Source organism: Monopterus albus, unplaced genomic scaffold (assembly GCF_001952655.1).
Source record: "Monopterus albus unplaced genomic scaffold, M_albus_1.0 scaffold569.1, whole genome shotgun sequence".
Lineage (NCBI taxonomy): Eukaryota > Metazoa > Chordata > Actinopteri > Synbranchiformes > Synbranchidae > Monopterus > Monopterus albus.
The window spans coordinates 60682-72778 of record NW_018128449.1 but is presented as its reverse complement, the minus strand read 5'-3'; the positions used below and the strand labels follow the sequence as shown (position 1 = coordinate 72778).

Here is a 12097-nt window from a genome sequence, read left to right as displayed (position 1 = left end):
AAAACAGCTGAGCATATAGGAGCAACAGAAGGATCCAGAACAGAATCATCAATCTGGGATCTGATCTTAACAATTTTATCCACAAAAAATTGAAGAAACTCATTACAAGTAGCAGAGGACACATCTGTCCAAGCAGCAGTAGATGGATATAAGACCACATTTATGGTGCTGAACAACACCCTGGGTCTATGACAATTGTTTACAATAAGCCTAGTGCAGAAATTCTTAACTTAGAATTTTGACCAATAAGGGGGTGGACGAGTACAAGGCTGTGAGACATAAACCATGTCTTAGATTTGTTTTGCCACCACTGCATGTGCTTGTAATTCATTTGCAAGCAGGACAACACACTACTGAACTAAAATGACCTCAGCTGAAACAATTAGCGATTAATCGACTAGAAGATGGACTGAAAATTATTCAGCCACTATTTTGACACTGATTCATCGCGTGAGTCCTCGTTCAAGCTTCTCAAATGTGAGTGTTTGCTGAGTGATGGCAAACTGAATCTTTGAGTAGTCAGTAAAATGATATTTGAAGGTGTCACCCTGTGGTTTAGGAACCTGCAAAAGGCATTTCACTATTTTCTACCTTTTATAACAGACTATTCAGGAAAATAATCAGTATATTAATTGATAATGAAAGTAATCATTAGTCATTTATCTCACAAACTTTCTACCAGTGGAAATTCCTTGACATTGTTCCCTGACTGAGCTTCTCTCTTCCTCCCAGTAAATCAGGAGGAGTTCCTTGCCATCATGACTGCAGACTCCTGAGGAGAGGTTTTAATGATGCTCAGGACTTTTCCCTTCTATTGGTCGTCCATATTGTACGAAACTGGGTGACTGAACATCTGATGTGTGCACGAAAGAGAATACGGGTCAACATGGACACACGGCTTCCTCTCGATGGTCTGAAGTGGAGCTGCTCGTTGGCCCTGTGGTTTATACTGGAGTCATTATATAAAAAAATTCAAATTTGCTCCAGCCTTAGATGTTTGTGTCTTAATGGAACATGGTGTGAATTCATCTGTATCAGACCAGTTTAGGCTTTGATGAATTTGATGTGTTAGTCGAGTTTATTACATTCGCATCACAGGGGCCATTTGGGAAAAGAGGACGAATACATGGGCAGGTTTACTGATCGTTCCTGAAGAGAGTCTGTCAATCTGTGGCTGCAAATTCTTTAAGACAAAACGCACAATTCATTCTGTAGATGATCATTTTAACTGTAGTGTTTTACACAGTGTGAGTGATGCAGCTAGATGAGTGTCTATTTATTTTATACAAAATAAAGTGGTTTTCCAGCAAATGTGTGTTTTATGCTTTAAGATTTTTAATTTAATATAACCCTCTAATGCTCCTGTAACATAACAGACTGTACATTACAACAGCATGATTCTTTTGTACGTCTCTGCTCATTTTGCATCTGTTGTTTTGCATTTATTTGTAGTTCAGCTTCCCTTTGAGGTCACTGTACATCGCTTTGTGTTGGTTTTGCCTCTATGGTAATTTTTTTTGTTTCTTTCGGGTTGTTTTGCAGCACGTCTGGTAATTGTGTGTGTTCGTGTGGTTGCTTTGCATCTCTTTATCTTTTTGTACCTCTGTCTTTTTTTTTTTTTCTCTTTGGAGTCATTTTTGATTAACTTTACAAAAGGAAACGCTAGCAGTCACATGGAGAGGTGCTGATCTTGGACCTGGACCAAGACTCAGTAGGCCTGTTCAGTGACCCATCCCTGATGCTAACAGGTAGAGCTACAAAAATGAACCTAAAATATACTTTAAGTTCCAAAATTAGTTGGAACATTTAGCATTAAAGTTTATGATATATTTAGATAACTTCATGTATCAGTGTTCATTACTTTAATATTGCAGCGGGTAAAGGTGGAGCTGATGTGGACTACTTTAGATACTTATAATGTGAAGTATTTATATATTCTGGGTAGATAATGAATTTCCCACCAGCGATCAGTAAAGTCTTATGATTGTTTTACTATTGCACTGTTTTATTCATCTGTTTGTGAAAAGAAAGTGAGGTTTTCAAATACAGGCAGTTCAGTTAAAAGTTAAGATTTGCCTCAGAAATGCAGTGAAGTTCAAGCGTGAAGTAGTGGAAAATTTAAATTGTCAAGTTAAGTACAGACATGCCAAAACTACTCAAGTACAGTACTTTAGTAAATGTACTTAGTTACTCTCCAGCTCTGACGTTTTCAAGTTGTCTTCCCAGAGCCTTCCTGCTGTACCCGAGCTGACCACCAGAGGGAGTCAGTTATTCACAACTCCACTTAAAGCCTCATGTGGGTGACTAGAGGATGCCAGGATAGTTAGGTGGAAACAGATGATTCGCTGTGGCGACCCCTAACTGGAACAGCCGAAAGAAGAAGAAGAAGAGTGGGTGACACTGAACAGCTGATTGGAAAATCTGTGTCAGTACACACTGTTCTTGTGAGGCTCTAGCCTAAAACTTATACACACACAAATCAGAGGGGATGTGTCTCTGGTAATGTATTGTAGTTTAGTTCAAATTCTTGTCAAGGTTGATGAAGATCAGCTGTACATCTAATTAATAAGTGGTGTTGTACTAACAATAACAAATGACAAAAGAGAGTTTTCACATGGGAGTCAAATCCTAACTATACATCAGGACAACACTGAGAAATCTCGTGATGTTTGTGTTAATGTGCACGGCACTCAGCAGAGATGCAGACAGAGACCACAGGAGCCTTTAGGCGGTTCCCCTGAGCGCCCTGTTATTTGGCTCCCCACAGACCTGTACATACTGATTTAGAAGAAGGCCTCTGGTCTCAAGCTGGTTAGATGAAAACATGGTCTGCTTTACTTTTCAGCAGTCCCAGCCCCTCTCTGCTGCTGTGGTTTGCTAACCCAGTTTGCTTTGGTAATAACTTGAGCCAGTCACACAATGACAGAGTAGAGTTACTCAGTGGTTTTCTCTTGTGTAGTGGAGGTTTGAAGTTTTTGAGGGAGACAAATGAAAGTGACGCAGTAATAAAAGGCTGAGAAACCCTGTCTCGTCTTGTCTGTGAAGGTCGGCACTGAAGTAGATGGTCAGAGTCTGTGTCTGATTGTTACTGTCAGGGCAGACATCATGACTTGCCCTTGCACTGGCACATGCTCAGCTGTTTCTCTCTGGACCAGAGCAACACATGCTCCAGAAATAAACCAACCCAGTTCCTCCCCAGTTACAACCTCAAAGTCGCCCCCCTGTGGTTTCCACTATATGACTCTGCAACCACACTCACACACAAACACACACTCTTTTGTGTTGCTGGTAATCATCTGGTGTTGATGAGGCTTCTATAAATACAGCCGGTCTGGCGGCCCTCGCCGGGGTCTGATTGCTCTCCGGTTAGGGGTAATAGCATAGTTTAGCTTAGGCTCCAGATTTAGATGGGCTAATGGGATGAGGCTACATTCGCTGATGCTCCTCCACTGGAGTACCTTTGGTTTTGAAGGTTCTGTTTAATGTTTCTAATAACCATAACTGGTACATTCAGTGTAAGAAAGACTGAATGAATGTCCAGCACGTGCACTGCATCATCAAGAAACTCACTAACGCAATCATACTTTTTATAACACCACTCCACAAAGACAAAACCTAAATCAGTGTTTTATCACATACAAATGTTTGATTTGTGTGAAAGCAGCAGGTCAGATTTACACTGCAAAACAGAGCTAAACCCAGTCTGTGGTGCAAGAAGTACTGTAGGAGTAAGAGTACCAATATCCAGCTATACAAGTCTACTAATGCAAGTAAAAGTCCTACGTTCAAAATTTTATTTTCTTATTATGAAAATGAGCTATCAGTATCTAAAGTACTCAATGCATAGACGTGTCCCCTGTGACTGGTTTGCTATTATGCATTATATATCAATGATTATTGTTACTTCTGCTTTTGTATTTAGGTTGCATTTAACTGTTGTTGGTTGTATGGAGCATAGTTTTTAACTTTAGGGCTGAATACTGGCTGTTTTATTTCTCATAGTGAGAAATGTCCATCACAATGACCCAGAGCTAAAAGTCGCATCCTCAAATCGTTTGTGTTCTACAAGCCTTGATATGATTAATTTTAGAAGCCAACAACCACGGAAAGTTAGTTTGTGCAAGAAAAATGACTTCAGTGATGAATAACGTATCTAAACAGTCTCATTTCTGATCACTGTATGTTTGTAGTATTGTAGCATTTGGTTTGGTATTTACATTTTTTACCATACATACCATAATAACATCCCTATAATATACAGTAATATATATATGTAATAATACAACAGTTTGAAATATGGCTTTTCTGCATAATTTGTACTTTTCCTTTTGAAAGCTGACAGTATTTATTATATATGTAGCATATTTAAAAGGTTTCTCTGTATTTTATATATAAACGTGTATATGATTTTTTAACTGATTTTCATTATTTGATTATAATTTATCTGTATATACTATACGCACATGTTATGCATAGTTCCTGGAGTGTTATAATTTTATGGTTTGTATTTAATATCTTTTAATTTTTTACCTTGTTTCTTATAATATTTTTATATTTTCTGTACTTTGCTGAATCATAGTGTGCTGTTGCAACATGGAAATTTCCCCCCTGTGGGACTAATAAAGGTTTTCTAATCTAATCTAATCTAATCTAATCTAATCTAATCTAATCTAATCTAATCTAATCTAATCTAATCTAATTTTATCACTGTATTTAATGGCTTTTGAATCTATGTCAGAAATACAAAGCTTAAAGGGAAAAAAAGCTTAGTATATATCACATCCGTGCACACAAGTATATGATATTGAAAATGTACTGGACAAACGTACACATGGAGTACATGAGTGGTCCCCACACATCCCCCTCATTCAGATTTCACATGTGGGTGTCACTATATTCCCTTGAATCCAGGTGCATCTTCCACCACTGGCTTGTTCAGAGCTAGTCCCAGATATACGTGGCCTTATGTTTCCACAGTGGGCGGCTCCGAGGTGTCTTACTGGTAACCAGTGTCAGAGTTCAGCTCGTGTCCACCTGTCAGTCATTATGCGAGCTATGCTGACCATGTGACAACACTTCCCCTCTGACCCTGACTGAGACAAGCCAACATGGATGTCAGGCTGCTGGCCTGTTTGCTGACAGGTTTGGCTAGAGCTTGGTTGGGTGATGTGAAAATGCAGTGACCAACTGTTATCATTTCTGCCAACAGGACACAAAGTAACGACTAAAACAGTGCTGACATCATCATGGCTGAGAAAGATGTTAGTGGTTTGGATAAGTGTCTAGGGCACGTGACACCAGTGTCCAGGTGGGAGCCGTGACCTTTGCACCTTCCCGTGAGAATGACCTGTGCGACCACTGTAAAATGACTGGAACTCTGAGCAGCTGATCAGTGTGTTGAAGTGTATATGAATAAGTTCTCTCTCTCTATTTACTCTATTGATTTTTCACGTTTTACATTGTAATAAAGATGACATTATTAGTTGATTAATCAATTATTAGAATGGAAGGAAATTAATTAGCAACAGTTTTTGTTTCTAAAGATATTTTGTATTTGTTTTTTGTCTCCCCTTAATCCATTTCCTGCATCTCCCCATCTATCCTCATGCAAACAGAGACACACAAAGACAGAAACACTCAAAAAGTTCACAAAACAAAAAAATAATAGAAGTAATTTTTTCTTTTCATATTCTTGTACTCATTGCATGTTATTACTCTAAACATGCAAGTAAATGTAAAAAAATCAATTTTGATATTGGTTTAAATGTTGAAGATATTTCTAAGCAACACTTACCAAAAAAATAAATCCAGCTTTTTTAATGTGGATATTTTCTTCTTTCTGAGATAATAAACTAAATAAATTTTGGGTTTCAGAAATGTTTCACAATTATAGATGAATCTATAATAATAATTAGGGCCGGCCCCTTTGTATATGTCAGTGCCTAATCAACCAAGTTGTGTCTACCTAGGAGAAGTTGCTTTTGACAAATTATTAAACACTTAAAATGCCTTTTAAGTTTACATTACAGTTTGTTAATAAGCATTTACTCCATCTCTGTTTGTACTTGCTAAATAGGAGGAGGTAAAGTGTTATCAGTAACAGAATGGGTAAACTCTTGGTGGGGGGGGTGTACAAGGGGAGCAGACAGAGCCGGGGAGGGAGTGCCTCGAGACATGCTGTGGACTGTGGGCTATGCGTGGCAGCTGGGTGAGGATGGATTAGTTTACACACCCTCATGGCTTTCACAGTAACTTTATCTCTTGGACGTCGCTGCTTCACCCAGACCACACCATAGTGGACCGTCTCCAGCACTCAGTAAACCCGACCAAACAGCATCATAGCTGTTTGTGTGAAAAACAGCAAATGTCATAATCACACTACTGAACTTTGAGTGATTTTTCTGATAAAGTACAACAGAGCAGTATTTTCACCCTGTGGAAAAGTGAAACGTGCGGTTTGCACAGAAGGTGGACAAAGATGGACGTTTGAGGACTCTGTGCTTCCAGTAATAATATTTTCATGATCTTTCTCTGCACACATCTGGTTCTCTTCAGGGGGAGGATACTGCCTCTGTCATTGCTTGTTTATGTTTCTCCAACACCTCCTACACCATGTGCCTGCACAGACAGCATGGCTGCGCACACAAGCTCACCCTTACACATTACCCACAGACCCACACATACCTGTAAATACTGCACATGCACTAGTGTCATTTAAATGAAGTGGAAAACCCAAAGACTAAACCCTGAAACCACAGGACATGCATGGCTGTCCACCCACAGGACGCAGTTTTGTTAAATGTTTCTTTAACATGCAAATGAGACATCAGGGAGCTATGGCCCTCTTTCCATAGAATCTCAGGTCTACATACAGTATACTGTACAGAAATACAAAAAGTAGAAACAATGTGCAGTTACTGGATGAAATATCTGAAATGATTTAGTCAGATTTCCTATCAGACAACTCATTTTTCCAGTGCTACCATTATAAATGTTGCAGCTTTCTCCAGGTTTAAGAAATACCATATCATAGAATAACAAGAAGATCCCAACTTTTAATCAAATGTTTTAGCTGCGAGCTTTGGACACCAAAATACTTTGGGGAGTTTTAAATAGATAAGTGAAGTGTGAAGGTTAGCATGCTAACCTGCTGACAGTGGCAGTGCTAATGCTAGTGTTTAGAAGTTGTAATGTTTCGTAACATTTGTTTCAGGCTCTAAATGGGCCAGAACATCTGAAATCTGCCATAATTCAGCCTCAGTCCCATGTTTGCTTTCTTCCTGAAGACAGGGTGAAGTACAAAAAACTCACTGTTAGCCTTTCCCTCCTTTCTGCCCCTTCTCATTTCCTCCACGTCTAAACGGTGCAGACAGGAGTCTAAATAGCTCTTTGGAGGAGCCTGGCTGAATGAACAGCATATTTATTTTTCAGGAATGGTAAAGGATGGATGCAAACCAACGGTGGGGAAATTAAAACAGGTAAACAGGAACACTGGACCTCAGCACTAATAATCTGCCCTTGTCTTCATCTCCCTGTGTTGTAAGAGGGAACTCATGCACAACATTTATTTTTAGGTGGAATTATCCTTTACACTTCAGCCGTTTTCTCTCCATCACCAGATCTTCACTGACTGGAACTCATGGAGGTTCCCGGTAATGCCCTTGTAAGGATGTCAGCCACTACTTTATTTGCGTCCAAGGTACATGAAGAAGAAACAAAACCTGAGGAGGTAAGGAGTTAAAGAACACTATAAAGAGCAAATTTATTGTGAGACCAATGTGCATTAGATTTTGGCTTACAATAAAATACATGCTGTAGCTATTTATCTGAACATTTTTACATAAACATTAGATTATTGTTTCTGTTTGGAATAGTGATAACATTTTGGCCTTCATACAGCTACAGTCATTTCAAGCACACCTTGGTCTTGAGTACCAACTATTCACGCTTCCATTAAGATGATCTCAACCGCACTCGCTTGAAGATACCTAATAATACGATGGGCCATGAGGCATGAAAACAGCTTGTTGTTCAGAAAGGTTTAGCAGCATGTTGTTCACCTCTTGGTGGTGCACCAAGCCCTAACAGGATCATTACTGCCTAATTATTTCATTTTTTGTGCTTTTTGGACAACAAAAGAGAAATATTGTGTTAATTAGTGAGCTTTAGAGGTCTGCAGGTTTCATAGTTCTCAGACAGACTAAGGCTAGCTATTCGCTCCTGTTTCTAATACTAATGCTAAGCTATGCTAATTGGCTTCATATTTAACATACAGTCACAAGATCAGTCTTTTCATCTCACTCTCATTTCTAACCCAATGAAACTGAAAAAGTCTCTTTCCCAAAATGCCAAGCTGGATTTGTTAAGACTGGCGGGTCTGTTTGGGCCATACAACACAGTGTCGTCAGCATAACATGAGTGTGTCAGAGCTCTCTATTGTTTTACTGCTCTCGGATTTAGGAAGCAGCCCTGCTATGTTGTTTTTGAGCTTTTCAGTGACTCAGTCATGTTTCTGCACAGAGACCCAGTGGATTCATAGATCATTGGAGTCGGCCAAGCCTGCTGGTCTGCTTTCCTCCCTCTGCTCAGAGCCGACAGCAGTGGACAGCTGAGGCTAATCCTCCGCCAAGCAGATGCTCGGTGTGCTGGTATCTAGGACATGCTCACAGGTTTGATCTCTCTCTCTTTCTGTGTAATGTGTAGAGCCGACAGTCTTTGGCGCAGTAATCCTGGGCTCTTACACCGAGGCCTGTAGAGGCCCTGAGTGTCAGCAGCACATTTTTCTCTCCCACACACACACACACACACACACACGCTCAAACACACACACAGGCATCACTGACACCCCCTGAGCTAAATATACTGCGACTGACAGAGGCAGGTGACCGGGCTCCTCCATAGACGCACTCAGCCTGCTCGGGCACAGGAGGTCACAGGGTGCGTGTGCACAATTGTGAGTGTCCAGGAGAGATGTGTGTGTTGATGGGAGGGAGGGGGCGGCGTCCGAGCATCAGGGTTTGATGGGCGTAGACCACCTCTGCTCAGTACGGAGAGAGCTCAGATCCAAACGTAGCCCAGTTCTGGGTCCCCCTTTTTCTAAGCCAGCTGGTCTGGCTTAATATCACTGTGTTCTTTCACTTTTCTTTTTTAAACTCCTTTTCTTGTTTGATACAAGGGATTGACTGAGCAAACCCACAGCTGGAGCTGGTGGGGAACCTTCCAGGTGAAGACAGAGCAAGAAGCACTGGTGAGTGAACTGTAACATGAGGCTGGGTGGTGATATATGATGCAAGGGTATGAAATCGTTTAGAATCTTGTGGAAACAAAGGAATTTGCCAAATATTGCTGGAGAGAAAAAGGGAAATATGTTTACTAGACAGCAAATGGTGTTGGTTGAAGTAGTAGATGGCGATTTAGCACTGAATTAGATAAAAGCAGGAGCAACTAAATTCTTTTGTCGACAGCTGGATGGCAGCAGAAACAAGCTGTAAGCACAAAGTTGAAATGAAACAGATCCCGCAGACAGAGCACAACATTGGCATTCATTCTGAGCCATGTTTGTGGACACCCAACAAATATAATGCAGTATGCACTCTCCTAAGAAACAGCTCTTTAGCTGCCAGATGTTCAGCTTTTGTCACTAGCTGGCCTTTAATGGTAAAGCTGTGAATGACGCGCTGCTTGTCGGGCAGCTCGGGGCACAGAGAAGTCACTTATAAATGCTTTTGATAGTGAAGAGACTGGAATTATCAGTAGGGCAAAAACATAGTTTTAAAGGTTTTAGTCTCCTTTCCTTCTGAATTAGAAGTGTGTGCTTTGAAAAGACTTTTAGAATTTTAGAAAGTGTTCTTATTTGAATTTCAGCTTTTTAAAAATGTTGTGATATCTAATAAGTTTTTAAAATAATAGAAACATGCTAAAATGTTAAAGGAATAACATCAAGTTTACAATCAGTGTGTAACATCAAGAAGCATAGCAGAATGTGTGGGGTGGTCTGTGATTTCTCCTGGACATGTCTTGTGGTTTTCCCTGTGTAACCAGATCGGTTGTTTGCCATAATTTATGTCTTCAAGCTCTTTAAACAAATGAGGCTGATTATATTTGGCATTTACTTCCGAAGGTACCTGGATGCTGCCACATACTGAAAGTCATGGTATATAAATAAATCGTGGGTTAGAACAGACACTTGTGGGTGTTGGTGACAGCAGAGCTAGGTTTTGTATCTGCATGTGTTTGTGTGTTGTGTGGACAGTGTATGTTGTAAAAAAACATTTTTATTACAGAACTGCTGCTGATAAATGAAATACTGGTGGTATAAGTGGGCAGACTTTTAATGTCTGTTATAATTTCATAGGTCAAGAATGAACTTTAATACTTTTACCAGTGTTATGGTTGAATAGCATGTTTCTGCTTGTTTCTCTCCATTAAATGCCAATAGGTCAATAGATTACTTAGATCATGCAGGATGATATATCAGGCTGATAATCTGGGACATGATCACCATGTGAGTAGAGAAGGAGATGGGATGGTGCTTATCTGCACCATGCTAGCAGTCGTCGGTCGTCTCCAGCTGCAGCAGGAAGCAGCTGTGTTCAGAGCAGTCACTCTAAACAGCCGCTGTCCACGACCTGCTCAGCAGCAACCAGCAGCCAGAGCAGGTCAGAGACCAGCTGGTGAACACAGTGGAGCATTTAGCAGCTCCAGAGCCAGAGGTTTCCCCCAGGAGGTGGTGGAGACCAAACACAGAGCGAACAGAGAGGGGTCACTGGGCTGAGGCTCATCGGGGGACACAATGACCTCGATGCTGCATCTGCTGTACAGTTAAATAAGTGATTGTTTGCTATAATGAGTTGTGTTTACAGCTTGTTTTGCTGCCCCCAAGTGGCCGAAACGATAAACTCCTAATGTACTCCTGCAACCAAAATGAGTAGAACCACCTCTGGGTCTGAATTCCTGGTATCTAAGAGATATTTGATGACTTGTTTGATTGTGACATGGTTTCCACCGAGCCACCCACAGCTTCACAGGTCACAGTTTTTAGGTTTTCATGGGGAAACACAGGAATTGCTCAACTTGTGGTTTGTCTTTGCTTGTTCTGTTTTCTGCCTCTACTACTTCCTCCTCCTCCTTAATCTTCCTTTATCTCCCTCTGACATACACACGTGATTTCAGCAGTGTAGATTCATGTCAGGAGCAATAGAGCTTTGTAGACTGATCCTGAAAACATCCATTCACATCCTAAGCCACCACATCAGTCTCGTCCATTATAAAGTTAGAATGTGTAATAGTGCAGAAAGCTGCATGCTCCACTGTTCCAGTTTTGGCAACAGTTTACATAAATGTGGGCCTGTTTCCAAGAAAACTAAAGATGATATTGTGAATTGGTATTTTGTGATCAGAGTCCACGTGGCTTTATTAAAATACACTGTCTGTATGGCCGAGTTGTATTTACTCCAAACCCTTGTGGTGTTTAGGTCAAAGAAGTTGTCTTTGAATGGCATTGGATCTCACTGAATGTGACAACATATTTCTGATGAGAGAACAGGTGAAAAGTTAAGGTGCTTTCACTTGTTCCTCACAGGACCAGCCAGTGTTTTCTGCATTTCCTCATGGAGGTTACAGTCTGAGAGGAGGAGGCAAGAAATAACGAACTAGAAAAAATCCTCAAGCTTAAAAAGGGGGTTTTACTTCTATTTTATTGTCCACACTGACCAAATGTGATTTTTACATTTCAAATGACCTTTCTTACTTTGGAAAGCCCGAGAGCCACTTTAGTAATAGTTAAAATTTAAATTTAAATTCATTCAGCTACGATTAGATACTCTTAGTTTTTGCTTTGTCATTATTAGCTGGGCAGAGACAGGTCAGGGTGCAGGGGCCAGCGGTTTCCACTGAGAGGCAGCAGTGGCTTTGAGCGAACACTGTTCTCAGACCTGTTCGAAATGGGAATAATTAAGGTTTAGATAAATAACATACGATGTTAAATATCATCTTTTAACTTAGCTTGTTTGTCTTTTGTTTCTTTTCTTGTGTTTGTGACTCCGCCGCCTCCTGACGTCCAGGTGCACGCTGACAGCCGGAGAAGAGAGGCTACACG

General features: G+C 40.5%; 2 protein-coding genes across 2 annotated transcripts in view; both read left to right on the top strand.

Annotated features, from left to right (window-relative positions):
- Nucleotides 1-1311, top strand: part of cetn3 (centrin 3) — a 4305-nt gene extending 2994 nt beyond the window's left edge. The window contains exon 3 of the mRNA XM_020588591.1: nt 733-1311. Coding sequence (XP_020444247.1) covers nt 733-776 — 44 coding nt within the window. The 3' untranslated portion in view covers nt 777-1311. The remainder of the gene's footprint in view (nt 1-732) is intronic.
- A 7732-nt stretch (nt 1312-9043) lies between these two features.
- LOC109953179 (myocyte-specific enhancer factor 2C) overlaps nt 9044-12097 on the top strand; it is a gene marked incomplete at its 3' end in the record, with an annotated part of 27834 nt that continues 24780 nt past the window's right edge. Inside the window, 2 exon segments of the mRNA XM_020588595.1 lie at nt 9044-9247; nt 12063-12087.